Source organism: Bubalus kerabau, chromosome 22 (assembly GCF_029407905.1).
Source record: "Bubalus kerabau isolate K-KA32 ecotype Philippines breed swamp buffalo chromosome 22, PCC_UOA_SB_1v2, whole genome shotgun sequence".
Classification (NCBI taxonomy): Eukaryota; Metazoa; Chordata; class Mammalia; order Artiodactyla; family Bovidae; genus Bubalus; species Bubalus kerabau.
This window is the reverse complement of record NC_073645.1, coordinates 48,086,334-48,114,223: the sequence shown is the minus strand read 5'-3', so window position 1 is coordinate 48,114,223 and position 27,890 is coordinate 48,086,334. Positions and strand designations below refer to the sequence as shown.

Here is a 27,890-nt window from a genome sequence, read left to right as displayed (position 1 = left end):
TGATCCCATGGACTGTAGCCCACCAGGCTCCTCTGTCCATGGGGATTCTCCAGGCAAGAATACTGGAGTGCGTAGCCATGCCCTCCTCCAGGGGATCTTCCCACCCCAGAGATCAAACCCAGGTCTCCTGCATTGCAGGCAGATTCTTTACCATCTGAGCCACCAGGGAAGCCCCATATAGTATGTAGGAGATGCTCAAATGTGTCATGGATGAAAGATGGATATTCTGGAGCAGTAAAGAGAAGCCTGCTTTGATTATGGTGGGAATCACCAAACAGGGATGTGTCCCCAGCAGAAGCAGCCTCTGTGCTTCTATTTAGGCTGGTGGCCAGTAGTATTGGTTCAAAGGCAGAGTCTCTGGGACCATTAGTCCACCAGATGGTCTGCATTGCATTACCTCACCTGGTACCCCCTCCCTGAATAAGGATCTCAACTCTGCTGTTTTGGGGGAAGGGCTGATTGTTTATCAAGCCCCTTAAGTAATTCAACACAGAGCCATGCCGTCCAGCTATAGTCTAAAGGGTTTATCCACTGCCAAGTTTCCCAATTTGGTGTTAAGTTCTCCATGACTATCTATTTACTTATACCTATCTGTCTACCTACATCCTACATACCTATTTATTTTAAAATTTTATTTTATTGAAATTTAGCTGATTTATAATGTTGTGTTAATTTCTGCTGTACAGCTAAGTGATTCATTTATACATATTTATATATATATATATACTTTTTCATATCCTTTGCCACTATTTATTATAGGATATTGAATATAGTTCCCTGTGCTAAATGGCTTCCCAGGTGGCTCAGAGGGTAAAGAATCCACCTGCAATGCAGAGGGCTCAGGAGACACGAGTTCGATCCCTGGGTGGAGAAGATCCCCTGAAGGAGGGCATGGCGACCTGCTCCAGTGTTCTTGCCTGGAGAATCCCATGGACAGAGGAGCCTGGAGGGCTGCAGTCCATAGGGCTGCAAAGAGTCAGAGATTACTGAAGCAACGAAGCACGTACTCACACACATGCTCTATTTCATTTGTTTTCCATTCTCAACATGATAGCTTGCATCTGCTAATCCCAAACTTCCGATCCATCTCTCCCCCCACCCCCACCCCACTGGCAGCCACAAGTCCGTGACTGTTTTATTCTTGTGTATCACCGGTGCTATTGTTTACTTACATACTGTTTTTCTTTATGTATCCTAAATTTTCCTTTAAGTCAATATACATATTTTACTTATTTATTCAAGAAGAAAATTGTACTTCCATATTATAAATGGAAGGCTAGTTTCACTTGTCATAAATATAAAAAATCAATCAAAGGAAAACAAAACACTGCTTTTAAATTCCAGGCAATGGTGCCTGTTGATGTCCCTGAGCTGGAGACCAGCTCCCTCTATGAGAAAGGTGGTTAGCAGGGGTGAGGGAGGTGGGAGACACCTTGTACCCAATGGCCTTTGGCCCCAGTAGAAGACTTCAGAGGAAACCGAGAAGGGATGACTTGTCTCCCCATTGACCTAACGCTCTGCCTGCATCTGGTGCACAGCCCGCTGGTGGGTCTGACCCTTCCAGGGGCCCTGATACGTGTTGTGTCCTGAGATTGGAACTCTGAGTTCCTTCAGTGGCAATCCTAACACAACTGGGTAGAGGGGAGGAGGCCAAGTTACAGGAGTGGAAAGAAGGGTTCAGAAACCCCCTGTGACCCTCCAGGGCTGCCCGTGGTCCAGCCCTGGGTATGAGGTCCAAGGCAGGTGGAGGCTACAGGCTGGGATCAGGGAACGTGTAGACAACACCTGAAGCCAACTGGAGCCTGGCTGGGCACACCGTGCACGGATGGAGGCTTTGTCTCATCAGTGGGGAGCTTGGCACTTTCTTCCTGGACCCTGGACCTGGACCATCAACCAGGCAGTGTGTTCATGCACATCAGCTGACACCATCTGGAGCTCCTCTCTGTCTCTAGTGCATTCGTTCAGCACATTTGTTTAGCATTTGGTAAGGACTGAGGTGCTGTGGTCGCAGAGGAGAGCAAGACACCCACACTCTCTCAAGGGGCGAGCTCCCAGGCAGCCAAGTGATGACCACCTTCCCTGGCACAGGCTCATGTCGGGAAAATGAGACCCAGCACTCAGAGGGCCCAGGGCAGGATGGAGTTGCTCCTTACAGAATCATTTGGGCCATTTGCTGGCGGCTCAGCGGTGAAGAATCCGCCTGCAGTGCAGGAGACCATCTGAAATGCAGGAGGCGCAGGTTCGACTGCTGGGTCGGGAAGATCCCCTGGAGAAGGAAATGGCAACCCACTCCAGTATTCTTGCCTGGGAAATGCCATGGACAGAGGAGCCTGGCAGCCTGTAGTCCATGGGGTCGAAAAAGAGACTGACACGACTTGGCAAGTAGACCACCACCACCAAGTAGGAGTTGCCGGACTTCAAGCAGGCAAGGTGATGTCCGTTGAGGCGGAGAACTGACCTGTCCGTCCAACTGGAGACCCCGCCTATTTGGGCGGGGCCAGCAGAGTGCCACGCTGTTGGAGAACCAGTCACATCCGACCACGTCTGGGAGGTCCAGGTGGCCCCAGGAAATCTGAAGTTGGAAGGGAAAGTCAAGGGTCAGAAGTGAAAAGTCAGCAGACCTTGGTTGCTGCGTGCCAGCTTCGCGCCAGGAGAGGGGAGCTTGGCACCTAGGGCCCCAGGGCCACAGTCCCGGGTGCCTCTTCGCCTCATCCTGCTGTCTTGAAAGCCTGGCCATCACCAAGCCCTGTTTCCTCTAACTTAAGCAGCTGATTGGGACCCACAGGGGAGGAGGTGGCAGTGTGGTGTTGCCATCAAATGGGAGGCCAGCACAAACATGAAAGCCTGGAAGGTGAAAGGGGGAGGGCTTTGGGGATCGGCCGACACCCTGGACCACAGTGAGTCTGGGTCTCAGGTGACCACGTCAAGGTGAAGCCCTGGCTCTGATAAGGCGTGTGGCTTCTCCAAGGTCACGCCCACCCACCCCTTCCCCACGTCCACTCCCCTGGGTCAAATGGGGCCCTTACAACCTCCTGCAGCAGTTTGGAGTTGAGTGAGAGAGCGTGTAGGGGAAACACGTTGTAAACTGTAAAGTGGGAAGCGGCTGGCACAGGACTGTCATGTGTGAGCCACATGTGCTCATACACACAAGTCTCTGTAGAGCATCTTCTGAGAGGTGAACAGAGTCCAGCTCTGGGCAGGCGCGTCCTTGAATGCTGGTGAGAGTGAAGGATGCTGTCATCGTGCCAGGCCTATATGCCTCCTAACCCTCCTCATCCTTTTCTCAGTTTATGCTACAGGATTCTGCCTACTGACTGTGTGTGTGTGTGTGTATATCTGTGTATGTGTAATTTCAGGAGGAGCGAGTTTCTCTCCATATGGCTGTGATTTATGCTGATACTGTCAAATTACAAACTATAAATTGTATTATTTCCCCAGAAAATCGATGTGACAATTTCTTTGCTCCCCGCCCCAGCCCTTCTCATGAAAAGTAATCTTTGGGACACATTGGAAAAGTTCGTGGAATTACAATGCCGTGCCAGCCTGTGGACCGTGCTTTCTCTGAGTTGTTTCAGTGTTTCCATTTTCTGCTTGGGAACAGGGAAGTATTGAAATATTTACAAGAATTTCATAGGCCAGGCAGTGGTAAATATGTCTGTTCTGTAAGAGCCTGGAGCTGTGTCTCCAATGGTGGGGGGAAGGGGTGGAATGAAAAAGATAAAGAAAAAAGTTTACGAATCTGAGGCTTTTCAATACTGAAAGCTAAATATCTATTTTTCAATAATTTGGGGGTTTCATTTGGAAATTTGTCTTATGGGGGAAATCACTTAAAAGAGGCCAGTAGACCTGAGCATGCTTGCATATAAAAGAGGCATGATGCTTGCTTTTTCTAGTTTTGAATAACAGAAACAAAGGTATTAGTATATGTGTTGTTACAGACTTCATGTTTAGGTGGTTTTCCTAGATGAATAAAGATTCAGAATTTATTAAAATACAAGTTGCCTCCCTTGATAATTTCACTCTAAAGTTGGAGCTTTTGAGAGCAGTATCCTCTTTGCTTTAGGAATTATGCAAATATTTGGCTTCTAGTGGGCCTATTTGGGCTCAGTCTGTTCTAACAATTGCATATTAAAACAGGCATCTCTGGGCAGTGGTCCCCTTCCTAAACTGAGCTTTCTTTAACATATTTAAAAAGCAAATAATTCTGATATTGTGGTCTGCGGCAGACATCATTTGTACTTTAGCCAGGATATTATTTGAGAACTGCAAAGCTCTCTAGGTATTACAACTGTATATAAACCATGTGTTAGAAAGATATAAATTCAGTTTTGAAATATTTGTTAGACTGCTTTTGACTTTCAGTCCGTGCCAAACATGTGCTTCGGTGATGGATAGAGTCATGTGGACTCTTGAATGAAACTCTTTATTGTGTATAGACTTTGTCTTCTAGCAGTTGGGTTAGACAAGCCAGGAGATTAAGAGGATCCAGTTACTTAAGAGGTGTGTTCTCCAGTGAGCTTAAAATCTTCTTTCCTCCTTTAAAATATGTCCTAGGTGATTTGGTCTCATTCTGTGCCACAGAAAATATTGTCAGACACCTTGAATGGATGGAGAATAATTCCATTCCAGATATTCACATGTTAACTTCAAATTTCGCATCCAGAATGTGTTACTAATAATTACTTGAAAATTTTTGGCTCTTAGGCTGGTAAGCTATTCAAGGAAGCCTGAATCTAGCACAGCCAAATGAAATAGAGGTCTCTTAAATCAATCTTGAGTCTCAGATAAACATCAAGTAGTTTTTCAGTATAAGTATGTCCCCACCATTGCATGGGACATACTTATACTAAAAAATAATCATTTGCTATTTGTCTGAAATTCAGATAGAGCTAGAGGTCGGATTTTTGTTTTCTACATCTGGCAACGCTGCATAGATCCTGATTTATTATCCACTGTCATAAACAGTGACTCTCAAAGAAAATTCCTCAGTGATGAAGGTTTTTTGGGATGAAGATGGAGGAGCTCTCAGTCCAGCCCTTCCATATAATAAAAACAAATGTTCTCTTTGAACAAAGTCTGAAAACAGAGCAGTAATAGATCGCCTCTATTGCACTTCTGATAGAACCTGGGCCAGAACCTTTTTCCTCCTCATGCGTGTGTGCTAAGTTGCTTCAGTCGTGTCTGACTCTTTGCGACCCCATGGACCGTAGCCCTCCAGGCTTCTCTGTCCATGGGATTTCCTAGGCAGGAATACTGGAGTGGGTTGCCGTTTCCTTCTCCAGGGGATTTTCCTGACCCAGGGATCGAACCCGCATCTCATGTCTCCTGCATTGTAGGTGGGTTCTTTGCTACCTGGGTGTCATATACATCCATTTCCTCATATTTTCTCTCCTTATATTTTCTCTCATTTCTGTGTCGTGTAGGTGGACATGGGGTATAAGTCTAGGAAGCCTTTTTCTCTCTCCCTTCTCTTCCTCACATCCCTTCCCCCACATGTGAGCACCCACATCCAACTCTTCAAAGCCTGGTATAATTGGCACCCCTTTCATGGAGGCTTCCTGAACCATCTCAGCCCCATCTTGTTTCCTAATTTAGCTCTGGTTGCTCTTAAAGATATTACCCTTTCCTTCACTAGATTTTGTGATCCTTGAGGGCGGAGTCAAGTTTAATTTCAGGAAGGAACACACATCATGAAAGTTGCGAGGAAATTGGCACTCGGAAAAGCTTGCTTTCCTTCCTTCCTTCCTTCTGTGATAGCTGCTTCTAATTGAGTGCTGCCATGTATTGGGTCTTTCCACAAGCCATCTCCTTGAATTCTCTCATCTAGTCTAGGGGTGAAGTGCTATGTCCTCCATTGTATACTTTAGAGAGGCCCCACCTTTGTTGAAAAGCAGAGCTTGAATGGTCCTTAATTCACACGGAACATTGAAATGCTGTTGGTTGTTACCCAACATGACCTACCAACACGCCCCTCTGAAGAGTAGAAGACAAATCTCCAGTGGGTGTGTGATGGTCAGCCTCTACACTTAGGGGAGGAGTCTGGTTGACTCAGCAGTTGTTTCTTTGTTTTAGAAATAAACCTGTTCAATATTCTTAATTCACAGTTGCACATACATAAATTAGAAAAAATTAGATCCATTAAAAATGACCAGTCCCATAGAATGGATAAACACCAGTCCTACTGTATAGCCCAGTGAACTGTATTCAATATCCTCTAATAAACCATGGAAAAGAATTTTTTTTTAAATGACAATCAGTTCAGTTTAGTTTAGTCACTCAGTCATGTCTGACTCTTTGCGACCCCATGAATCGCAGCACGCCAGGCCTCCCTATCCATCACCAACTCCCGGACTTCACTCAGACTCACGTCCATCGAGTCAGTGATGCCATCCAGCCATCTCATCGTCTGTTGTCCCCTTCTCCTCCTGCCCCCAATCCCTCCCAGCATCAGGGTCTTTTCCAATGAGTCAACTCTTCTCATGAGGTGGCCAAAGTATTAGAGTTTCAGCTTTAGCATCAGTCCTTCCAATGAACACCCAGGACTGATCTCTTTTAGGATGGACTGGTTGGATCTCCTTGCAGTCCAAGGGACTCCCAAGAGTCTTCTCCAACACCACAGTTCAGAAGCATCAATTCTTTGGCGCTCAGCTTTCTTCACAATCCAACTCTCACATCCATACATGACCACTGGAAAGACCATAGCCTTGACTAGACGGACCTTTGTTGGCAAAGTAATGTCTCTGCTTTTGAATATGCTATCTAGGTTGGTCATAACTTTCCTTCCAAGGAGTAAGCGTCTTTTAATTTCATGGCTGCAATCACCATCTGCAGTGATTTTGGAGCCCCCAAAAATAAAGTCTGACACTGTTTCCACTGTTTTCCCATCTATTTGCCATGAAGTGATGGGACCAGATGCCATGATCTTAGTTTTCTGAATGTTGAGCTTTAAGTCAACTTTTTCTCTCTCCTCTTTCACTTTCATCAAGAGCAATAGATATGAGCAAATAATCCTCAAAGTAAGAAAAGAAAATAACTGAAAAAATATGAAAAATTTCAACCTCAGTGACAAATAAATGCACATTGTAATGACAAAGAAATATATGTTTTTTTCTTTACCAATAGGCACATATTTTTATAGGGCTTTTTCTTTATAATATTTGTCTGCTGAGTTGTCATCCTGCCACGGCCTGGTCATTGCTGAATGGATGGGGAACAGTCCTAGTTCAGATCCAGAAAGGCAGGAGGCAACTCTGTGCACTCTCCACTCTTCACCTGCCTCCATCAGTTCAGAGTGGCCATGGAAAGCTGTGTCTCCTGTTGTTGACTCAACTGGCCACACTGGGTGACCAGAAATAGCAACAGGGAAAGACAGTTCCCAGTGTTGTCAGCAGCCCTCTCACACTCGGGTGGCAATCAGTGCTAATTTCACAGAGAACAGAAAGCCTGTTTAGAATAATGAATGCATCATTAGTGTGAATTTTAAATGCGGGCAATGACGCTCGCTTCCCAGGGGGCGCTAGTGGTAAAGAACCCATCTGCCAATGCAGGAGACGATCAGTCCCTGGGTTGAAGGAAATGGCAACCCACTCCAGTATTTTTGCCTGGAGAATCCCGTGGACAGAGGAGCCTGGCAGGCTACAGTCCACAGGGTCGCAGAGTCAGACACAACGTAAGTGACTTCACATGCCATGACGCTCAGCCTACCAGGACACCTACCCTCATAAGAAATTTGATGGCCAGCAAAGGACGGGCAAGTTCTCTCGCCTGTGAGATTATGTCAGGATAAAGCTGGGTATTGTTGAGAGGAAATTGTCGAAAGGTTCCTAAACTGAACAGTTTTCTTTACTTCTTTGGCTTTACCTGTGTGAGATGAAGCATGGACTTAAAGACAGATAAGCACATTGTTCAGTTTTGAGAACTGAGAACAAAAGTATTTCTAATCAAAATTATTAAATGCTATTCTGCTTCATTCTAGAAGCCTAGCCAGTATTTGTCAAATCACATAGAACTGAAACTTTCCGGAACGCAAGACTTCAATCCTATGACATAATCATTTGGGGTGTCCTGTGTGACTATTTAAATTAGGGGCCTCCCAAATTCAATGGACAGAGTCAACAACTAGAAAGTTAAAGTCATAGAAATCAGCACCAGCCTTCAGACAGCCACACTTGCCCCTTGGTCCTTAGGACTTAGACAGGTGTTCTCTAACTCATCAACCCTGTCCTCACCCTCCTTCCAGCCCAGGCCTCCCTGTCTTGCCCTGCTCCTCCCTCCCCTGTCCACCACTCCCCCGCTGCCCCCAGCCCGCCATTCCGGCTCGAGTTGTAGAATCTGCACAGTTGAATTCCCAGCAGGTGGAGAAGTGAAGCAGGAGACAGGGGATGTGGTCCCCAGTATCGCATTTTGGAATTCAGAATATATTTTTTCATAAATGCACATGGGATTTAGGTCTAGAAACTCTTCCCTGAGTGACAACTTAGAGCATGGTTTTCATAAAGAAAATGAAGTGTTTCTAAAGGATGGTATGAGAGTCAAGCACACTATAATTTCACAAGTGTTGGTGAGCCCGCCTTTGAGAACTCAGCGAGTCTGTAGAAAATACACTCAAGTTCAAATAATCAGCCTGTACTCAAGACCCTCGGTGGGCAGCTGCCCTCGCAGGGATTCAGTGCTCCCTTGGGTAGCATGGCAGGTACACACTCTTGAGTAGACAAGGAAATATTAGGCTTCTGTGATAACAATTTCTATTCTCGTCCTTTAGTTCTCTGTTCTGATCTTAATTTGGCTTTTCAAGGAAGGTTTCCTGCTGGGGAGATAATGAACCCAATGCTTTAGATCAGGATTCTGGCTGACTTGCCAGTTCTTTTTCATTAAAAGTAAGTTGAAATTCTGACTTATAAAGAAGGCTCGCTTGGGTTTGGATCTGTGCATAAACCTGCAAGGAGCCAGACAATGCTGGGCGAGCTAAAAATCAGTCACCCTTCAGAGCCTCTGTGATGAGAACCACGCCCCGGGACCCCACCCTGCTGTCATTATGATCCCAAGGTCATGAGAACTTGTTATTCGTTTGGTCATAATTCATTAACCAAATACTTGTCTGCATATGAAGATAGAACATTGAATTTGATAAATAAGGTCCATGTGTGTTAGTTGCTCAATTGTGTCTGACTCTTTGCGATCCCACAGATGGTAGCCCATCAGGCTCCTCTGTCCATGGGGATTCTCCAGGCAAGAATACTGGAGTGGGTTGCCATGCCCTCCTCCAGGGTATCTTCCCCACCCAGGGATCTAACCCAAGTCTCCCGCCTTGCAGGCAGATTCTTTACCGATTGAGCCACTCAAATATGGCCCCTACCACTTGCCATTTGAGATTTGGGAGTGGGGTAGTGGAAGCAAAATGATAAAACGAGTTTGGATGCTTATAAATACCATTAAAGGAACAGAATAGGACGATGGGCTGGAGAGAAACATGGGGTAGAAGGAAGGTTTTGAAGTCGGGCAGCCCCTCTGAGGTTTTTACATTTGAGCTGAGACATAAGTAATGAGATTTGAGGGCCAGCAGAGGTTTGAGAGTAGGGTGTTCTCAGCAGAAGGAAAAGCAAAAACCAAGGACACGAAGTCAGACATAGCTGGACATATGATGGGTCAGAGGGGTGGTCAGTGTGGTCACAACAGAGCTGGCAAGATGGAACTCTCAGGGGTTGGGGTTCCAGAACTTGTAGGACTCAGGAAGGAATCTGAATTTTGTTCCAAGTGTTTCCTGGACAGAGTGATGTTTGTTTATCACATGGTGTGGCTGGAGCCTAGATCCTAGTACTTGGCTGTCTGGGTGGGCTGTCTGGGTGGCTTCATAGTTTTTTGGACCACAGGCAAATTTCTTAACTTCTCCGTGCCTCAGCTTTTTCATCTACTAAATGACGATACACATCCAAGGGTCATTATGAGGTTTAAAAAGGTGAAACTTAGAATGGGGTTTGGGGCACAACATTTGCTTAATTGGGGCTTCCCTGGTGTCTCAGTGGTAAAGAATCCGCCTGCCAATGCAGGAGATGCAGGTTTGATCCCTAGGTCGGGAAGATCCCCTGGAGAAGGAAATGGCAACCCACTCTAGTATTCTTGCCTGGGAAATCGCATGGACAGAGGAGCCTGGTGGGCTATAGTCCGTGGGGTCACAAAAGAGACATGACTTACCAACTAAACAACAACTTGTTTAATTAGTGTTCACTGTTGTCATCTAGAAATGTTTATTAATTGTGGGATCTATGCTCAGCATTGCATTTTGTCCTATGAATAGTTCTCAAGTATACGTTCTTCTCCAGTCTTCACACACTCCATTCTCCAGCAGAGAATTTTTCCAAAATGAATCAGATTTACTCTACATAAAATCCTATGATGCCTTTCTACTGCACTCCAAATGAAACCCACATGCTACCTTAGAAGGCCCGGCATGATCCAGGCCTTGTCTACCCTCTATACTTGAGCTCACACCTCTGTCCATGCCATTTCGTACTTCATTTTAGCCATACTGACCCTTTCTGCTCTAGAACACACTAAGCTCTCTCCTGCATTAAGGCCTTTGTGTTCACGTTCTCTTGATGGAGAACCCTGCCATAGACTTCTGCTCTTATCAAATGTATCCTGTCCTTTGAGATTGGAGTAGAGGGAGCTTCAGGTGATGAGTCTACCAAGAAGGATTCAGCTAGAAAGTAGGAGAGTTTTGAGAAAACAGAAGAAAACAAAAACAAAGCATAAAATACCCAGCCGGAGTTGTTGAATGTGAGTGATTAAATAAAAAAGATGTTGCCGAGCCCTGTGACGCAGGCAGTGGTGAATGGTGGTGACTCTGGCAAGACATGCATGATGGACAGTGTTTTGCTTTCTGACTGGGGGACGGAATGAAGCCTTTGGTTTTTAAACGTTTTGAGTTTGAGATGATGATGGTGAGAAAACATTGAAATCAGTGTCCAGTAGATACTGTATTACAAACTGCACTTGGGTGAACTGGCCAGATGGAAAAATACTGATTTGAGCAACATCAATTTAAAAATTAATGAGTTCTATCAGGAACAGTGAGAGTAGGGTGGGAAGATGTTCAAGAGCTGAGACTTGGGGGACGTTCAAGTCCCCCAAGGGAGGCAGGAGAAAGGAATATGAGTGGAGAATGCAAGATCTGGCTGGAGAAGGAGAAGAAAACCAGAGCCACAGAGTGCTGCCAAGTTGACGGTGTGTTTCAGTAGAAAGGGGCTCCCCTGGTGGCTCAGATGGTAAGGAATCTGCCTGCAGTGCAGGACACCTGAATTCGATTCCTGGATTAGGAAGATCCTCTAGAGAAGGGAATGGCAGCCCGCTGCAGTAGTCTTGCCTGGAGAATCCCATGGACAGAGGAGCCTGGTGGGCCACAGTCCACGGGGTTGCAAAGAGTTGAACATGACTGAGTGACTTTCGGCAGAAGGTGGTCCATGATGACAATGATGCAATGGCGCTAATGGATGTTAGCGCCGTTAGAAAGTCCATGGTCTTTAGTGTAGATACTAAATGGCTGCTGTATCACTGTTGTTTAATTCCATCTCATGCTTTTACAGTAGTGAAGGGAACAAATATGTTTCTGTGCCTGTCTTTTTGTTCTCCACTTCCAAAAGCTGCTCCTGTGCTAGGATTTTAATAATTGATTCCATTTTCCCTTTACATCATTGTTTGAAAATTCTGACCCCCATCCTCCACCATCCAAAGTATTACAAATAAATTCCTGCAGCATCTCTTTGTCCCTATGATGAAGGACAAAGTGAATGAATGCATATGAAATGCAGAGGGCTTGGGTTTTGTTATTAATTCTGCCATTTATTATTGGGAAACACTAGAAATAACCAGTATAAATTCTTAGTTCAGTCTCACCGTTTATAACATAGGACTTGCACTAGTTTACAATGACCACCAAAGGAGTCTAAAATAGAAGTTAATGTTGTAAATGGTTTTGCAGATAGGAGACACTTTAGGCATGAAAAGTTATTTTTATGTGTAGTAGAGACAACTTGTGCTTGGGGTATGAATCCATTTGAAACATTTATGGGAAGCAATAACTAGCTTTCTTTGAATTTTGAAATGACGTATATAACATCTTTTCAAAATTGTAATTGTTTCATAGTACTTGATTGCTTTTATTTCCAAACGGCCTATATGTCCTCTAGCATGCCCAAGGCAGTGAATCTGCAATGCCAGGAAAGCTAGTAAGAAAGTAAAACATCATAAATCAGTTGGTTTGTCATCATGAGTTCAAATGATTGATTTTTAAAATTTTTTGTCCATCATAGAAGTAATATGTCTGTTTATAGAAAAATCAGAGATACGTACAAACATGAAGAAGAAACACACTGAACTCACAGCCCTAACACTCAGAGAAAAAAACCTAGAAGAGCATTTTAGTGTATTTCTTTCCAACGATTAAAACAAAGCAAAAGCAAAAACCTAAGCTAAATGACACCCACCCACACTTTGCGCCCATGATGTCTGTTGACCTTCTCACCAGCCTTCGGCAGTGGACACTGGTCCATAGTCTTCCTGGACACCTAAAGGATTTGTGTATCTGGGAGGGCGAGAGACTAGCCCCAGAGCATCCATGTAGCCTCTGGGGAGTGCACAAAATACTGACTCTTCTGACTCAAAATACTGCAGCTGCTTCCATTCCATCAGGCTGTGTCTTGATAATTTAGCCTTCCAGTGTGGATAGCTACAACCTTAGGCTCTAAGCGAATCTGGTTCTGTTTCAACATCCTTTCGTCAAAGTATTTATGTGACTGTCACTTGGTGTAACCTTCTTAAACCAACTTTTCACTTCTGTACTATTTCAGAGTCTTGTCGCCAGTAACCAGAAAAAAAGGTGACATTTTTACAGCAACTTGTTTCTGTGTTCTGAAGAGTTCTCTGGGTGTATTTCGAAGGGCCTTTCCAATGCCTGAGGATTGACTGCTTTTGCATGCTCTGCCTTTTTATACGGAGAAGGCGATGGCACCCCACTCTAGTACTGTTGCCTGGAAAATCCCATGGATGGAGGAGCCTGGTAGGCTGCAGTCCATGGGGTCCCTAAGAGTCGGATATGACTGAGCGACTTCACTTTCACTTTCCACTTTCATGCATTGGAGAAGGAAATGGCAACCCACTCCAGTGTTCTTGCCTGGAGAATCCCAGGGACGGGGAAGCCTGGTGGGCTGCCGTCTCTGGGGTCGCACAGAGTCGGACACGACTGAAGCGACCTAGCAGCAGCAGCAGCCTTTTTATACTCTAGGAAACCTTGTTGGTTAACTGCTTTATGCCTTTCACGTGACTGCAGTTACTGCATCTTTCCTCCATCTGAACAAACAGCAATGTTAGAAGAGAGATGAAGGCAGAGACTCCAGTTTGCTGGAATTTGGAGCCACTGGTAATAACAGCCATCCATCTCTGAGCCCTTTGATACTGAACTGCTCTAGAATGACGTGCAGTCTTCTTGCAAGATGCAGACTAAGTCCTCAAATGATGATTAATAGACTTTATTTGAAAGGACCGCTTTATATTTACAAGACGATGGGGAAGAGAGTATAGAGAGTTCCCCTATACCCCATAGGCTTCTGTGGTGGCTCAGCAGTAAAGAAACCACCTGCAGCGCAAGAGCTGCAGGAGACACGGATTCGATCCCTGGGTTGGGAAGATGCCCTGGAGAAGGAAATGGCAACCCCCTCCAGTATCCTGGTCTGGGAAATCCCGTGGACAGAGGAGCCTGGTGGGCCTTAGTTCATAGGGTTGCAAAGAGTCGGACACAACTGAATCGACTTGGTATGCATACACCTATACCCCATAACTAGTTCCCCCTCTTACTATCTTACCTGAGAACTGTACAATTGTTAAAATTAATGAACCAATATTGACATAATGTCTTTAACTCCAGTTCATACTTTATTCCAATCTCCTTACTTTTCACCTAACGTTCCTTTTCTGTTCCTCAATCCCAGGCAGAAGTCCTCAAGACATTTAGTCATTATGTCTCCTTCGCCTCCTTTTAGCGGTGACAGTTTCTCAGACTGTCCTTGTTTTTGATGACCATGACAGTTTTGAGGTGTGCTGGCCAAATGTAATACAGGATGACCTGAATTGGCATTTGTCTCAGGATTAGATCGATCAGAGGTCAAGTGTCGTTTTCATCATGTCCGATGAAGAGTACCTGCCAACATTAGGACTACGGCTGCTGACGTTGACCTTGATAATCTGGCTGACGTAGAGCTTTTCCACTGTAAAACTACTCTGTTTGAGACTAACTTTTGCCATGGTTCTTTTGAATATCCTTGAGCTATACCATTTAAAACCAATCACACCCCTAATTATCACCCTCGGAGCTTGCAGACGAGATGAGAGTGATGTTGTTATTTGATTAAGACTATAGATAGGAATCTGAACCAAGGGAGATATTTTTGTCCTTTATGGGAACATTGCCACCATATTCCCCTGGACCAAGACCCTGCTCAATCAAACCAATAAGATTTTCTTTAGCTCTCTGGGATTACAAAAAATGCTTCGTGGGTTTCCAGGGCCTTGTCCTCAGATTCTTTTGCAGTTCGTAATGGTTGTCTCAGTTTTTACCCCAACCTAGATTTTCTAAGGACTGTTTATCTTAATTCCCTTTTATGTACCTCAGATTAATCCTCTTCTCCTAGGTTCGTGTTGGCATTGATAGTGATTTTGCTTTAAAGCCAGAACTCTAGGTTAGTGTTTTAAGTTTCATCTTGGCTAGTAGTCTCATCAGAGGTTGTTTTCCCACTGGCTCACTGGATAACTTGAATGGATACCTCCCAAGCACCTTAACCCCTGTGTATTCTAATGACAGGCATGAAGCTGTCATCTTCACACTGTTAGCCTGTTTGGTTGGAGAAACCCTGCCTACAAGTCTGTAAACTTGGATTCGGACGTCCTAGACTGATTTTATGTGTTAAGCTTTTCAGAAGCCCTTTGACTGTTCTGACTTAGTTGAGCTTCCTTAACCCTATGAGAATTGAGCCTTCCCAGGTGGCGCTAAATGGCAACCCACTCCAGTACTCTTGCCTGGAATATTCCATGGACAGAGGAGCCTTGTAGGCTACAGTCCATGGAGTCGCAAAGAGTCGGACATGACTGAGCTACTTCACTCACTCAGGTGGCACTAGTGGTAAAGAACCCACCCGCCAATGCAGAAGACAAGGTGTTAGATCGATTCCTGGGTCAGGAAGATGCCCTGGAGGAGGGCATGGCAGTTCTCTGCAATATTCTTGCATGGGAATCCCAAGGAAGCCTAGTGGGCTGCAGTCTATAGAGTCGCAAAGAGTCGGACGCGACTGAAGGGACTTAGCAGCAGCCGTACCTTAGACGCAGGCTTTGATCAAGGCCAGTAAATCAAAGAGGAGTCAAGACCAGGGCCAGGTCTTGTGTCTTCAAGATGTTTATTGTTCAGTATCTCAAAACTTTGTCAATCTCTTCTGTAAAGAAGCTGAAACCCTTAGGTGGACAGCAGGGTGGTCTGGATGACTCTTAGTAAGCCAAGCCAGGGAGGCTTGGCCAGATGGAGCAGGAAAGAGGCAAGACTTCCATGGGTAGCCAGGCTCTGGGTGACTCACATGGGGGGGATCTGAAGGTACTATAGGGGATGTCTTTATTGCTGGCTTTTCCAAGACCTTAAAAGCCATCGCTGCAAACATTCTTGCTTAAGGAACTAGGTCTATAACTTCCCTCTTCACCAGCCATAATCAAGTCTGAAAATGACAAACTCAGATAAGCGTAGTAGACACATGCATGTCTCATGGGAAAGCAGTGCTGATTGTCACAGAAGATAATTGTGTTAGAAACCTAAATATCTGATATGCTTTTTTCTACTGTGAGACTGATGGAGAAGGAAATGGCAACCCACTCCAGGACTCTTGCCTGGAAAATTCCATGGATGGAGGAGCATGCTAGGCTATAGTCATGGGGTTGCGAAGAGTCAGACACGACTGAGCGACTTCACTTTCTTTCTTTCTGTAGTTCCTTTTGGAGAAGGAAGTGGCAACCCACTCCATTGTTCTTGCCTGGAGAATTCCATGGACGGAGGGGCCTGGTGGGCTACAGTCTATGGGGTTGCAAAGAGTTGGACATGACTAAGCAACTAACACACACACACACATTGTGAGACTGAAGCAAAATGGCCATTTTATCAAAAGGACCGTCTATGTATCTGGTTACTCAGCAAAAAGAAAGCTAGGAGTTCCTCCCCAAGATAAGCTAGTCACATTTTTTTATTTAGTAAACTGAGTTTTGTTGATGCCCAAATATTGGCAAAAACAAAATGTGTGCAAGCTGTATGTTTTCTAAGGTCATATTTTTTTTTTCCCCTGGGTTTCTAGGGCTTGAATGTGCAGCCTGCTTTTATGGTTTGTCAACAAGATCACTCCATAAAATACATTCTGATATCTCACAGCTGTGTATAATTTATTCTGTCTATCCATGCAGCACAAATAAAAATTTTATTTGCATCATCTAAAAGAAATACCAGTGTATACATACTTAAGCAAACCTCATAAGAAACCATCCTCTGACTGCACATACTGCTGGGGGGATGTTGTGCAACCAATTAAAAAGCTGAGAGATGGCTTCATTATCCATGTATATAGATAGTAAACACTGTCCTCAGCAAATAATGTTGTTATTCAATTTCTTTAAAAGGTTGCACAACATTCTACAAGTACTGGCACAGTCTGCCTCTCAGTTCTCTTTGGAATATTTTGAAATAAAGCCTCTTAGAAGGGAAGAAAATCAGTCCCAAAGGACTTCTTTTGGAATAAGATGTTGGTATGTGTAGGTGAAAAGGGAAGTGTTCAGTGGTCGGAACATTTTGGCTTCAGGAGAGTAAATAACTGTCGCTCTCTGCTCCTAAGCACCTGGGAGGAAAACGGTCCAGGGGACTAATACGTTCTTTATATTTGGTTTGTGCAGCTTCAGTTTGATTATTGAAGAGGAAACCCCACAAAGGCCTCCCTTCTCCCTGCAAAATCAAGGATGCGGGCATACCGCCTGTCCTAGGGCCCCACACGCAGAGGCAAGCGAAGGAGACCTGGATTTCATGGCACTTCTCCTTTCTCCTAAGAAGCGGTCCCCAGCCCTTTTGGCACCAGGGCCTAGTTTTATGGAGGACAGTTCCTGAGGCCTAGGGTGTGGCGGCAGTTTCAGGATGACTCAAGCACATCATTGTGCACTTACTGTGTGCTTAGTTGCTCCGTTATGTCCAGCTCTTTGCGACTCCATGGGCTGTAGCCCACCAGGCTCCTCTGTTCGTGGAATTCTCCAGGCAAGAATACTGGAGTGGGTTGCCATTTCCTTCTCCAGGAGATCTTCTCCACCCAGGGATCGAACCTGCATCTCCTGCATTGTCAGATGGATTCTTTACCTGCTGAGCCATCAGGGAAGCCCCATTATGCACTTTCTTTCTATTCTGATATCGCTATGGTCTATGGCCCGGAGGTTGGACCCCTGTTTTAAAACAGGCAGCTTCTCAGTGAGTCCTATTATATTCAAAGAGTTTTTCTTTAAGTCTCTGAGGCCTGGGTGATAACCTTCCGGGCCTATGAGCATCACGGCTGGGATAACCATGGAAACCATCCCGTCTTCCTTACTGCGGCTGGGTGGTGAGTGGTACAGGATTCCAGGTTTAGATTTATCCAGCCTTGGGGCATTTGAATTTGCGATTAAGTACTTAATTTAACAATTCACTTGTGTTGGAAACTTAAATGACAGAACTTCCAGGAGTAGCTTATAATCAACTTGGTTTGTTTATGTAGAGGAAATTTTAAAATGCTTGCAGTCAGTCTCTTAACAGTTTAACTTGACTTTCCAGAGGATTAAAATGTTGGCCAGGGTAATTCTTTGGCACGTGGCACGGTTTTCATTGGTTGAGGGGCAAGTTCAGGCGCATCTGCCATTTCCACTCTGTAATTGCGGGAATTTCAAATCCTTCTTAATCCACTTCAGACAGCACGCCGGCACTCTTTCAAGATGTGTTCAGTTAGCTGCACTCTTAGTCCACTCTGCAGAAACTGTGTAACTGGATCAGAACTCACTTTGTTTCAGGAACTTCAAACATGGGAATCCCACTGAGGGTCTTGAGCATGAGACCTGGGGCTTGGCAAAGCTTTGAGAAAGATCTTGATGAAATGCTTCATGTGTATTACGCACCTTGCGCCTCCCTGCCCTCTGCTTCATTTTATGGAAAAGATAACACTTGAGGACCCACTGCTGATGTGTTCCTCTCGCGGCTCTGGGTAGGGCTGGAAGTTCCTCATCCTCCATGCTTCCCATCCCAACAATACAGTCTCTTGTCCCTGTCCATCAGAAGTAGCCTTCCCTACCAACTACCATGACCTTGTTTTTCTCATTACATTTTTATTTTGAAATCATTTTAGATTTATAGAAGACTTACAAGGACATCATGGGGTGTCCTCCTAACCCTGTTGTTTCAGGGTCCTGGTTACTCTGTGCAATCATCTTATTTGTTCAGTCATCTTGTTTGTTCAGTTGTCTCTCACCCAGTGTGAAAATATAGGTCATGAGGGCAGCTTGATCTGCGACTCTCTCATAGGTGCACAAGATGGAGAGAACCAAGTGTTCTGGGGTGGAGAGAGCTGTATTTAAGAGATGAGGGTCCCAAAAGTGTAGGCAGAGGGGGCTCGCTCCAGGTAACACGAGGGCTGAAGCAGAAACAGCGGGCTATTTAAGTGGAAGACATCAGATCTAGAAGGCCCGTCACAAGGCAGGCAGTTAATAGATAGTTGGTGAATGAATGAGTGAATGAATGAACTAGTAATTGGGTCAACAGCTGGGCCAGGACCAACAGCTAATACGTACGTGGTCAGGATGCTACTGATGTTGGGAATGTCTTACTCCAAAGCCCTGCTTGGAGTGACTCAGCACTCTTGGAGCACATTGAAGGGCATGAAGTCAAGCCAGTGGATAAAACTCATTTATTCAAGATCTCTGAGCCATTGTGGACCGCCCCCTCTTCAGCCAGGAAAGACTTCTGAAGAGCTTCATGCTGATAACCACTCCTTCGTCATACCCCGCCCTCCACCAGATGTCCACAGATGTCACCGCCTGGAGCCAGCCCCCTCCGCCTGCACAGCTGGAGCCCTCATCTCCTGGACACGGGCTCATCCCAGCCCTGAGACCACAAGCCCGTGTCTCCTTGCTCCCTTGGCCCTCTCTCTCCCTTTCCCTGCCCCACGTAGCCAAGGGGCCCAGCTTACCCCCTCGGCCGCTGGCCAGAGTCCCAACGTTCAGTTCATCCCTGGTCCCTTGGCACTCAACGATTGAGAGTTTTAAATGCTTTGTGACCAGCTTGAGAATTTTCCAGGGAGGCTGTGTCAGACAGTTAATACTCAAGTACAATAGTAATCCTTTTGTAACCTGAATATAACTGCAGACTTCCACACTGAGAATGATAAAATGGTGTGGATTGAAAGGTATTTGGAGAACTGTAAAATGTCTAGGATTAAAATTTCAATACCATTTGTGCCCAATAAATGCGAACTCTTTAGTAACTTGAAACTGTGCTATTATGACTCAGGTCTGAAAATTATGAGTCCTGGTTGAAGAAATGGGAATAACATGTGAGGGAATCAACTCCCATCCTTTACCTTGAGGGGCAGACTGTGGTTGTACCGAATAGCAGGAGTGTGACCTCATAGGGGAGCTGGCCTAGAGAAATTACTGTATTTGTTAAGAAAGTGATATACTCTCCAGAAGAGAAAAATGTTATACTTTCCATTAGGATTGTTTATGGAAATGGGGCTGCATTGAACCTGTGTCAGTATATTAACTGGTTCGACAGGACCCCAGGAAACAAGATCACATAATAGTTGACTGAATGACTTGACTTTTTTTTTTTTTACATGAACCAGTCTAGTCAGTCGAAACTGACAAATTAATTTTGTCTATAGAATCATTCCCTGAAGCCCATAAAATTAGCCCCCATAAGTACAGAGTGCAGAGTTGGCTTTGTATGTAACTGATTCGCTGGGACTTAAGTAAATGGAGTTAGTCTTAATACAGCTAAAGCCTTGAGACTTTTAATAGAGCTGATCTTAAGCAAAGGATTAAATCATCATTTAAAAAGTCACTGCTCGTGGAGTTTTGTTGCTTGTCAAAGGACAGAATTATATACTTTGAAGATGGTAATCACCCAGCATGTGCCACAGGGCTTGAAGGGGAAAAAAAAAATTAGCTCTTATTTGCTTTAAGTTACAAAAATTTTTGGTTCAATTGACAGTGAATTAATCAGTTTTAACCCTCAACTATGATATAATAGTTGATGGTATTTGCCTGGCTTTATTCAACTTGCAAGTATTTTCATTGAGTCGTTGGGGTCATGCTTCTGATGCCAAACTCTTCCAAACTGGAATAAGCATAGGGTTTTTGTTTGTGTTACAGGGGTGAACTTGGGAAGCCAATTTGTGCCTTCCATGCAACAGGCCGGGACGAGGGATGGGGGAGGAGCCTATGAAGTGGTCAGTGTCTCTCTTTTGAATGGAGATCCATGGAACCCAATGAAGACTGCAGACTCAGAGGTCAGTTTTTTACTTTTTCCTTCTTGACTTTTCAGTGATTCGAGTTTAAAATTCACAGGACTGCATTCATATCCTTTTATTCAAGTTTTGTCTTTAATGACTTTAATTCCAACTTTATCCTTCCTTACAAAGTGAAATCTTCATTATTAAGAAGATGAAATACAAACTGATTTTGATATGATGGTTCTGATGAGCGTCTCAGCTCTACATATGTGGAAAGTTATTTTTTTCAAACACACACCAAGGATAACATTTCCAGATATGCAACTTCCAGCTCATTTTACTTGAGTGCTGGATATTTTTCTATATTCACATCTATTTATCAACATTTTGGTTTTATCAATCAATTATTGGTAGAAACATTTTCACGCAACTTTTTTTTTAAGTTTGTAATGAGTTTTAATGTACTTTGATGCTGAATTTACTTCAATACATGTTTGAATTGAGTCTTCTGTGATGTAAAAGAATACTATAAAATAATAAAAATATTAATGGTTAAATTTAATATTTTGATGAGTTTTGTCTGACAAATCTACATGACTTTCTTAAATTTCAGAACTTGTTGGAATAGTTGGAAAGTGATAAAATCTATAGAAATATGAGCTCTTTGGAGAGATTATACAGATGGCTTTGTCCTTGTGTTATGTGGAACTATTTTTAGATTATTTTTTATAATAGAAAACAGATTTTTTTTAAAAAAGAGCAGTTGAGGCTGAAAATCCTCTGTGGTGTTCTGGAAGTGCTGCAGTGGGCCACCTTTATGTCTGTAATGATAATATGATTTATGATTTATTATCCCCAACCTTTTTGGCACCAGGGGCCAATTTCATGGAAGGCAATTTGGAGGGGGGTGGGGAAACAGGGATGGTTTTGAGGTGATTCGAGTGCATTTACTGTGTGCTTTATTTCTATCATTATTATCTCAGCTCCACTTCAGATCATCATGCACTAGTTCTTAGAGGCTGGGGACCCCTGATTCACGTCATTATTTCATTTTCTAAAGAGACTTTCATCTGAAAGTGAACATTCAGAAAGGTTGAGTTAAAGGATTCAAAGGTCAGATTGGAACTTTTTCAGTATTTCTAGTTCATGGGGACGGTTGCAGACTGAATATACAAAGTGCAAGCCAATCACAGTGTCTCCGATGATGTTTCCTGGAAGAAAAACCTAGGATTTTAAAGAAAATCTCATCATGCTACTAATTTGCAAAATTAGAAATGACCTGATAGGTTCAGAAAAAGAGAAGTGTACTATTTTGTAAAGTATATATTAAAACGTTGATAGGGACTAATTAAAATATAAGAATATGAACCCATCTAAAAAAAAAAAAATAATAAAGTTATTTGGGTGGTGAAAGCTTATATGAGAGCTCTCCCTGGTGGTACGGTTGCCAGATTTAGCAACTGAAAGCGCAGAAAGTGAAAAAGTGAAGTCACTCAGTCGTGTCCGACTCTTTGCGACCCCATGGACTGTAGCCTACCACGTTCCTCCGCCCGTGGGATTTTCCAGGCAAGAGTACTGGAGTGGGTTGCCATTGCCTTCTCCAGAGGATCATCCTGACCCAGGGATTAAACCTGGGTCTCCCGCATTGTAAGCAGATGCTTTACCATCTGAGCCACCAGGGATGCCCCATTAAACTTGGACTTAGGCAAGCAGTGGGTGTTTTTTTGGCATAAGTCTGTCCCGTGCAAGATTTGGGGTGTTGTTGTTTATCAAAATACAAATTTAACTGGTGTCCTGTGTTTTATCTGGCAACCTTCCTTGGACGGTATCAGAGCAACGAGCTGATGAGGGTTCTCAGCATGCCTCTGGAATGGACCAGTGCAGATTGGCTCTAGTTTCTGACCTCCAGCTTCATCCTTCCTGCCAGCCAGCCACCTGGCAGACCTCAGGAGGCATGCTGGAGGGGGCATTGGCACCGCCCCCCCACCTTAGCCAAGCTTACAACCTGAGGGCTGGGGGCCACAGCACCATCTTTGTAGAACACTAGGACAAACCACTGTTGTTGCTTCACTATCCCAACTCCTCCAGGACAAGAATCGTGCGGGTAGTAGGCACATGCTGTTGTTCAGTTGCCGTCACGTCTGACTCTTTTGTGACCCCATGGACTCTTTTTGTGACCCCATGGGCTCCTCTGCTGTGGGATTTCCCAGGCAAGAATACTGGAGTGGATTGCTATTTCCTTCTCCAAGGGGTCTTCCTGACCCAGGGAAGTAGGCACATACCTACTGCCTAAAATAGCTCCAGGTTTTATTTATTTAAGGGAACAGGGACCTAGGTGATTTGGGGGACAGCATCTTGTTGCAATGCCATGAAATTCGCTTCAATGTATGGCTCGTGGAGCCAGCGCTGCGGCTCTGTAATGACCATGTGCACCTTTATTTGGTGGTTAACCATCAAGACCCTGCATGAAAAGGGGTTTGTGTATGATCATGCCATAATTCTCCATGGGGTAGATGTGTGTATTTGTTGTGGGGATAGGGAGTCTGCCAAACGGTGTATACGTGTACGTCTTTCCTTGTTATCAAATAACCACCCACACTGTCATTTTAAACTGCATTCACAGAGTATGTCTTCAAGTGTGCAGAACATACTCACTTCACGTATATATTTTACTGTGCAACTCTGCCTGCTGTACCTTAGAATGTAGGCTTTTAGATTTGCATCCTTGCTTTCCTGCTCCCCTATCTCATTCCTTGCTCCCTTGCTTCTTTCTGTTCAGCCAGCCTTTGACAATTTGACCTAACTGATTTGAGGAAAGGCCCAAGCATTTTGGCTTCCCTGGTGGCTCAGATGGTAAAGAATTCACTTGCAATGTGGGACACCTGGGTTCAATCCCTGGGTCAGGAAGATCCCCTGGAGGAGGGCGTGGCAACCCACTCCAGTGTTCTTGCCTGGAGAATCCCCATGCACAGAGGAGCCTGGTGGGCTACAGTCCAGGGGGTCACAGAGGGTTGGAGATGACTGAGCTAAAAACAGCACCAGGCACCTTCCTTTCTGTAACGTGCTCCCAGTTGACTCTAATGAGCACACGGGGGGCTTCCCTGATGGTCCGGTGGCTAAGACTCTACCTTCTCAATGCAGGAGGCCCAAGTTCCATCCCTGGTTAGGAAACTAGATGCCGTGTATGGCAACTAAGAGTTTGCATGCTTCAACTGAGAATTCGTGTGACACAGCTGAAGATTCTGCATGAGACCAGGCACAAATAAATGAATGAAAAAAATTTAAAAAATAGCTGAGCACACAGTTTAGAATCGCAGTATTTGTGAAAAGTACTGCTGTGTCCAGCACTGGAGAGCGGGTGAACTTGATTCAACTGATTTCAAGTTGCTTCAACTTGATTCAGGAAGAAGTACTCAGATTCTCTCTCTCCTTCCTTCTTTCTGTCTCTTTCTCATCTGTGATGAACATATAGCTGAATGGGATATTATTATGTCCTTTACAAATCAAGTGTCAAGCCATCACCACCACTGCTCAGGTAGTTGAAAGACTAGAGGAATGGGAAGGAACCTGACCTTGTGTGCATTGTAGGCATCCAGCATTTGGTTTGTTTGCTTGCTGCTGTTTTGGTCTGTAACATGAGTATAAGCTTATCTGCTCTTCCTCCCTCTTAGGGTCATGGTAAGAATGAAATGAAATGATGTCTGTGAAAATACGCTGGAAACTAAAAACTACCACCCCGATGTAAGGTGATACTGAGAGTTTAAAGTATCTTTAGGGACCAGTCTCCAATTTCACGTCTTGAAAAAAATGAACTCTGGGTCCAGGGAAGACATATCAAGATGGGGTTGCTCCTGAATTGATCTCAATGGAGCTCAGCCTTTGAATGCTCCAGGAAATTTCCAATTTCTAGCTTTCTCGCATGAGAATGAAATGATGGAAATAGTACATGAAATGGAAAATAAAAAGGCAAGGGGATTAGAACGTGAAACCAAAGCTTCCCATAGCATATTGAGAGTCTGAAATATCAAATAGCAGCTAATTAAAACAGCAGAGGTAATGTCTGCTGCATAGACTTCCATTTGCTTTGTTTCGTGGCTGAGAAAACCAAGTCCTGTTTTTTTTGTTTTTTGGGTTTTTTTTTGCTCAAATAACCATCCCCTTTCACCCTGCGGCAATCAGACCTCTTCTTGGAGGGGTGGTTGCACACCTCCCACTGGCCCTCGGCATCCCTTGGTAGCAGCTTCTGCTCCCAACACTTCATCACGATGGCTCTTGCCAAGGTCACAGGTGGCCTCCCAGCCTATGCAGCCCATGCGTGCTTCTCACTCTTTATCTGATCTTGACACTCGTTCCCTCTCCTCTGAAGTGCTCACTTCCTCTGGCTCCCGAGACCCGGTTCGCTCTCATTCGCTCTCATGTGTTTTTAATTCTTGCTCATGATTCCTCTTCTTGGCTTTGTCCCTCAACTGTCGATTTCCGCTGAGTCTCTTCCTCGGCACATTTCTTACTAAGGGCTCCCGCTGGCCTTGTCATTCCCTCCAGTGGCCTCGCTGTCCGCCTGTGGCAGGAGGGGCCAGTGAAAGTGCAGGTCGCTCAGTCGTGTCGGACTCTTTGCGACCCCATGGACTATACAGTCCATGGAATTTTCCGGGCCAGAACACTGGAGTGGGTAGCCTTTCCCTCCTCCAGGGGATCTTCCCAACCCAGGGATCGAGCCCAGGTCTCCCACATTGCAGGCGGATTCTTTACCAGCTGAGCCACCAGGGAAACCCAAGAATACTGGAGTGGGTAGCATATCCCTTCTCCAGGGGATCTTCCCAACCCAGGAATCAAACTGGGGGTCCCCTGCATTTCAGGCAGATTATTTACCAAGTGAGCTATCAGGGAAGCCCAAATAAATAAAGATAGACCAAAAGAAAGAAAACAGGTCGTAGGAGCCCACGTGTGGTGGTGATGTGAATGATAGCAGCAACCGCTCCCACGACCTGTGACCTGGGTCTGATCCCCTCACCATCATCCTCCAATGTTCATGGACTGAAAATCCAATAGTCTGCCTGCTCTGATGTCTGTGATTGGGTCACTGACTTCCAGTGGATTTTAGGCAGCTCCAGCCTGCAGTCCCCAGTTGCCTCAGTGCATTCTCATGTCCTGATATGGACACAGCCTCCCACCCACGTTCCCCACTTTAGTAGCCCGTGGAAGCTAAGATTATCATCCCCCACCCCCTCAAGCCATGAGACCGGAGACTTCCTTCAGAAGCTTCTCTCGACATCTGCCTCAGGTTCCCTCACTTGGTACCCAGGATGATGGGCCACCCTGACTCTGGAGGCTCGCCTCCCACCTCTCACCATCCTGCTCGTCTGCAGCAGCCCGTGGCCTAAATGTGCCATGCTCTTTCCTGCCATGCTTGGCATTTGCCCTGTCCCCGCCATCTGTGTCTTACTCATTCCTGAGGCCCCAGCTTAGCTCGCACCTTCTCTGTGCAGCCCCTTCTGACCTCCCCAGCCACGTGTGTTCCCCCGGGATCTTGGTCCTCATCAGTCGTCTCTGTGATGTGCAGACACTCCATGAACACTGAGCCTGGGGACGTGGTGGAGACTGATGCTGCAGACACATCGCTTTAAACCACACATCCATCCTCTGATTTGCTGAGGAGCCAGGGACCAGCGCAGGGGCCATGAGGGGTGAGCAGTGTATGCCGTTTCCCCCTTCCCTCCACCTGAAACAGGGCAAATCTCTTACTGTCTGAAAACGGGTCTGGTTCTCCAGTTGGATGTCTTTAAAGAACAGGAACCCCAAAATAAGTCAACTTAATGCTGCATTAAGTCAACCCAGCAGCGTTCAGGAGAGAAGAAATGGCCCCACTGAACTTGCACAAAGGCATGAAAACCGTAAGGTGTTTGGAAGATTCATGTTGACCCTGACTTGGGTACCACTTCACCTTCTACTGGCTTTAGACCCTAACTCTGTGCGACCTGGGACTCGGCTCTTCGGCACAGCTCGTGCTGCTTTGTCATCACTAGTTTATATTTTTGCTTCTCACGCCAGCCTGTGCCCTCTCTGAGGGTGGCGTTCTCAGCTTCTGTCCTTCCTTGTCGGCGCCCGGTGAGGATATGGAATGTTTGTTGACAGGCTCTGAGCCTTCCTCTGTGCCTGGGAACCAGGTGCTCACTGGCGTGGAGGTGCCTCCTGCTACAGAAGGTAGAAGGGATAGAAGTCAACTTTTGCATTTTATTCAAATGCCCAGAGGTTTCTGGGGCCCCTTTCCCCTTCTGCAGAGGGTTTGCAGACCACTCCTGGAAAACCTGGACTTTTCAGACATTGCTGACCTCTTTCAGCAAGTTTGTTGTTGTTCAGTGGCCCAGTCATGTCCGACGCTTTGTGACCCCATGGACTGTGCACACCAGGCCTCCCTGTCCCTCACTGTCCCCCAGTTTGCCTAAGTTTATGTTCATTGCATCAATGATGCCATCCAGCCATCTTATCCTCTGATGCCCTCTTCTCCTTCTGCCCTCAGTCTTCCCTAGCATCAGGGACTTTTCTGATGCATCGGCTGTTTACATTAGCAAGTTCAGGTGCTTTTAAATCATTTGGAGGTCTTATATAGCTTGGAAGAATGTGACATTTTCCACTTTTGTGGCTGCTTATGACTTATCTTAACAACACCCTGCATGCGCCATTGTGTTTCAGGGTTCACATGGCCAGCCTTGTAGAGAATCAGTTTCCTCTGCTCCAAGGGAGCATTCTGGTTGTTATAGGAGTTGCTGTAGACCGGCCTGTCGTGCCTGAGCTTGACTGCGTAAGCTTGATAGTTAGCCTTCTGACTTATGGAACATGGAGCTTCCTTTAGCTTATAAGCCAGCTGACAGTGCTTCCTCTTAGGAATGTGAAAGTGAAGTCGCTCAGTTGTGTCCGACTCTTTGAGACCCCTACCAGGCTCCTCTGTCCATGGAATTTTCCAGGCAAGAGTACTGGAGTGGGTTGCCATTTCCTTCTCCAGGGGATCTTCCCGACCCAGGGATCGAACCCAGGTCTCCCGCATTGCAGGCAGACGCTTTACCATCTGAGCCACCAAGGAAGCCCCTTTAGGAATGTAATATTTAGTAAAATACCTACTGTGAAACTCCTCAAAAGAAATGTGTACTAGGGCTTCCTTAGTGGCTCAGTGGTAAAGAATCCACCTACCAATGCAGGGGACACAGGTTCAACCCCTAGCCTGGGAAGATCCCACCTGCCGTAGGACAGCTAAGCCTGTGCACTGAGCCAGAGAGCCAGGGCCCTAGAGCCCACGAACCGCAGCCACTGAGCCCATGCACCTAGAGCCTGTGCTCCACGATGAGAGAAACCACTGCAGTGAGA

General features: G+C 45.3%; 1 protein-coding gene across 1 annotated transcript in view; it reads left to right on the top strand.

Annotated features, from left to right (window-relative positions):
- The first annotated feature begins 20,464 nt into the window (after positions 1 to 20,464).
- The window catches only part of ADAM12 (ADAM metallopeptidase domain 12), a 333,194-nt gene continuing 325,768 nt past the window's right edge, over positions 20,465 to 27,890 (top strand). Inside the window, exon 1 of the mRNA XM_055559857.1 lies at positions 20,465 to 20,588. Within this exon, the coding sequence (XP_055415832.1) occupies positions 20,484 to 20,588 (105 nt within the window). The 5' untranslated portion in view covers positions 20,465 to 20,483. The remainder of the gene's footprint in view (positions 20,589 to 27,890) is intronic.